Here is a 3,270-nt window from a genome sequence, read left to right as displayed (position 1 = left end):
CACCAGCCTGTCTCCATTTTTCTGGGTGTTTTTTTTTTGCTTTTGTGAGTGTGGGTTTTCTGGAGGAGTCCTGGGGCAGCTTTGTGGTGTCACCAGCTGTGCCCTGTGCAGGGTCGCACTGCCAGGGAGCCACTGCTGCATGGGTCTGACTGGGGGATGAGATCCAGCCTGATGTGGTGAAGGGCTTGGACCTGGTGTAATTAATCCCTGTTAATGAAGTGGAGCTGGGGCTCTGTTGGGATGTGTCTGTGCTGTGGAGGTTGCTGCGTTGCTCCATCTGTTCAGGGGAATTTTGTATTTTGTGTGGTTCTGGTTCTGGTTCTGCTTGCTGAGTGTGAATCCTCCAGGCTCGAATCCTCGTGGCTCTGCTCCTCATTCTGTTACATCTGTGAGCTCGAAATTCCTGCTGGAACAGGAGCTGCTCCAGGGATGGCTGTGCAGGTGTCACTTCTGAGACCAACTGGATCCCCCTCAGGAGCCTGAAACCGTGGAAATGTCACAGCACCACCCTGGAGCCTCGGGGACACCTGGAGCAGAGGACACACAACATCTTCACCTCTTCTGGGATAAAACCCTTCGGATTTGGCTCCTGTCTGTGCAGAACCAGCTCCTCCAGGCCCGTGTGGGCCGTTAGATCTGGGACCTCCTGCAGGGGCCAGACCGGACCAACCTGTGCCGAACGAGCCGGATCTGCTGGGCCACTCCCCTCGTGTCCCCGCCTCACCCCGCAGCTCTGGCTCCCATGGGTGAAAGACAAAGGTGGCTTCCCAAAAAGGCGTGGGATGCTCAGAGCTGGCCCGGGGTGGCTGCGAGGTCCGGGTGGCTGTGACCTGTCACTGCTGGGTGCCACCTTGGGCCAGCGGGAAGGAGTGGTTTCCTTGGAACCCGAGATTTCCCTGAATCACCACGGGCAGGTTCGGGGGGAAGAGGAGGCTCCGTCCCCTGCGCTGTCCCCACGCTGTCCCCATGCTGCGGGTGCGGCCCCTTTAAGGGCAGTGAGGGCGGAAGCGCTGCCCGCCCGCGGCTTCCCCGCCCGTTCCGCCCGCGCCGCTCTCGCGAGATCTGCCGCTTCCGGCGCGAGCGCGGCCTTTCCGAGCGGCCCAGGCCAAGATGGTGGGTGCGGGGGAGGCCCCGCCGGCGCCATCGGGCCCCATCCGCCGCCATCCGGGCTTCACCCGCCGCGGCGGCGCCGCCCGGAGCTCGGGACTTTCCTGGGGGATGGGGAATGGGCCTCCCCGGGTCGCTGCGGGTGTTCCCCGGCCGGGCGGGTCCCAGCGCGGCGGGAGCGGGGCTGAAGGGAGGGAGCGGCCTGGGCGCGCCGCGGAGCTCGGTGGGGCCGCGGAGCTCGGTGGGGCCGCGGCCTCCCCGTGTGCGGGGCGGGGAGCGCGGCCTTGAATCCCCATGTCTCCCTCCCGGGGGGCCGCGACCCCCTGCCCTGACCCGACCCCGCTGTCCCGCTGCAGGCGGAGGTGGAGCAGAAGAAGAAGCGAACCTTCCGCAAATTCACCTACCGCGGGGTGGACCTGGACCAGCTGCTCGACATGTCCTAGTAAGGGCTAGTAGGGGTTTGGGGTCGGGGGAGCCGGTGCTGCCCCATACTCGGGTTGTGTTCAAATACCGACAATAACGGGGATTTGGGTGCTCAGCTGCTGCTTTTGGGCTGTTTAAAGTCCCTCAGTGGGTGACACCGTCAGTGTGGCGTCCCGGCGCCCTGCTCCAGGCTCGGTTCGGGTGATGCTGAGGGTGTGGGGTCCCGGGGGTCTCCCTTCTGTTTACCCCACCTCAGTCTGGGTGACACAGATTTTGGGGTTTCCACGGAGCTGTACCCCAGGCTCACCTTGTCCTTTGGTGGCCTCTCCAGGATGTACCCCAGGCTCAGTTCGGGGTCTCTGGCCATTTCCTGGGTCTGTACCCCAGGCTCTCTCTGGATAATTCTATGGCTGTGGGGTCTCTGGGCTCTCCCCAGGCTGGGTTCAGGATCCTTGGGCTGTTCCCCAGGCTGGGTTAGGGGTCCCTGGGCTCAGTTTGGGGTCCCTGGGGGTGTCCCTGGGCTGTTCCCCAGGCTCTGCCAAGGTAACTGTGGGGTTTCTAAGCTCTCCCCAGGCTGGGTTAGGGGTCCCTGGGCTCAGTTTGGGGTCCTTGGGCTGTCCCTGAGCCGTCCCTGTGCCCCTGGCAGTGAGCAGCTGATGCAGTTGTACAGTGCACGGCAGCGGCGGCGCCTGAACCGCGGCCTGCGCCGCAAGCAGCACTCGCTGCTCAAGCGCCTGCGCAAGGCCAAGAAGGAGGCGCCGCCCATGGAGAAGCCTGAGGTGGTGAAGACCCACCTGAGGGACATGATCATCCTGCCTGAGATGGTGGGCAGCATGGTGGGCGTCTACAACGGCAAGACCTTCAACCAGGTGGAGATCAAGGTGAGCTGGTGGCTCTCGCACTGAGCTCAGCGCCCAGAGCGTTCGCTTGTAACTCTTTGTAAATCCCGCTCATTGCCTGTGTCTGGGGGAGTCCAGGCTCCTCCTTGGACTGGGGCTGGCTCAGAGGGACACCTGGAGGTGTCATCCCAGGGAGGGCCAGCTCCCACAGGGGTCTCAATGTGGCTCTGAAGCACTGAAATGGCTGTGCAGTGATCCACGTGCTCAGCCCTGGCTCCCAGCCTGCCAGCACTGCTTCGGCATGAAACAGATCCCTGAGCTTTCCAGGAGTGGAATTACCCGGGGGGTGCTGTCACTTGATACCACCAGTGGGATTAAATGCCATTTCTTGCTCCTACCTGGTGCTAAATCCCACCTGGAAGGGCACAAATGCCTCTGTGGCTCCCGTGTCACCTCCCCAGGAGGGGCAGAGCTGGGGAAGCCCATCAAGGCACCAGGAGAGGAGCAGGGCTGGGATAACCAGCTGTGCCAGGCTCCTGGCAGCCCTGGGATGGCGATGGGAGGGGGATGTCCCCATGTCCCCTGGCGCTGTCCCCAGCACGGGTCTCTCCACTTGCAGCCCGAGATGATCGGCCACTACCTGGGCGAGTTTTCCATCACGTACAAGCCGGTGAAGCACGGCCGGCCTGGCATCGGTGCCACCCACTCCTCCCGCTTCATCCCGCTCAAGTAGCTCCGGGAGGGAGCGTCCTGCAGTGTAAATAAAGAAATTCCACCTGGATCCTTCTGTCTCCTGCCTCTCCATTCCCAGGACAGGGGGCTGGGGTGTGCTGAACTCCACTCCACCATCATTGGATGTTTTCCTGAATATTGCCAGGGTTTTTGGCACTGCTTTCTGTCA

At 62.9% G+C, this 3,270-nt stretch overlaps 1 protein-coding gene across 1 annotated transcript; it reads left to right on the top strand.

Annotated features, from left to right (window-relative positions):
- The first annotated feature begins 1,024 nt into the window (after positions 1–1,024).
- On the top strand, positions 1,025–3,150 carry RPS15 (ribosomal protein S15). Its single transcript, XM_071451751.1, has 4 exons — positions 1,025–1,113; positions 1,464–1,549; positions 2,177–2,411; positions 2,989–3,150. The coding sequence occupies exons 1-4, from the start codon at positions 1,111–1,113 to the stop codon at positions 3,100–3,102; spliced, it is 438 nt and encodes a 145-aa protein (XP_071307852.1). The 5' UTR covers positions 1,025–1,110; the 3' UTR covers positions 3,103–3,150.
- Positions 3,151–3,270: the final 120 nt, after the last annotated feature.

This window comes from Agelaius tricolor, unplaced genomic scaffold (genome assembly GCF_023055355.1).
Source record: "Agelaius tricolor isolate 1412-34295 unplaced genomic scaffold, bAgeTri1.0.p SCAF_33, whole genome shotgun sequence".
NCBI lineage: Eukaryota > Metazoa > Chordata > Aves > Passeriformes > Icteridae > Agelaius > Agelaius tricolor.
Note: the sequence above shows the minus strand (reverse complement) of the source record. Positions and strands in the feature narration are given on the sequence as shown.

Excerpts from the sequence above, each read along its gene's own strand:
- RPS15 (XM_071451751.1), top strand. Across the intron at positions 1,550-2,176 it reads CAGCTGCTCGACATGTCCTA|TGAGCAGCTGATGCAGTTGT; the intron begins GTAAGGGCTAGT and ends TGCCCCTGGCAG. Across the intron at positions 2,412-2,988 it reads TCAACCAGGTGGAGATCAAG|CCCGAGATGATCGGCCACTA; the intron begins GTGAGCTGGTGG and ends CTCCACTTGCAG.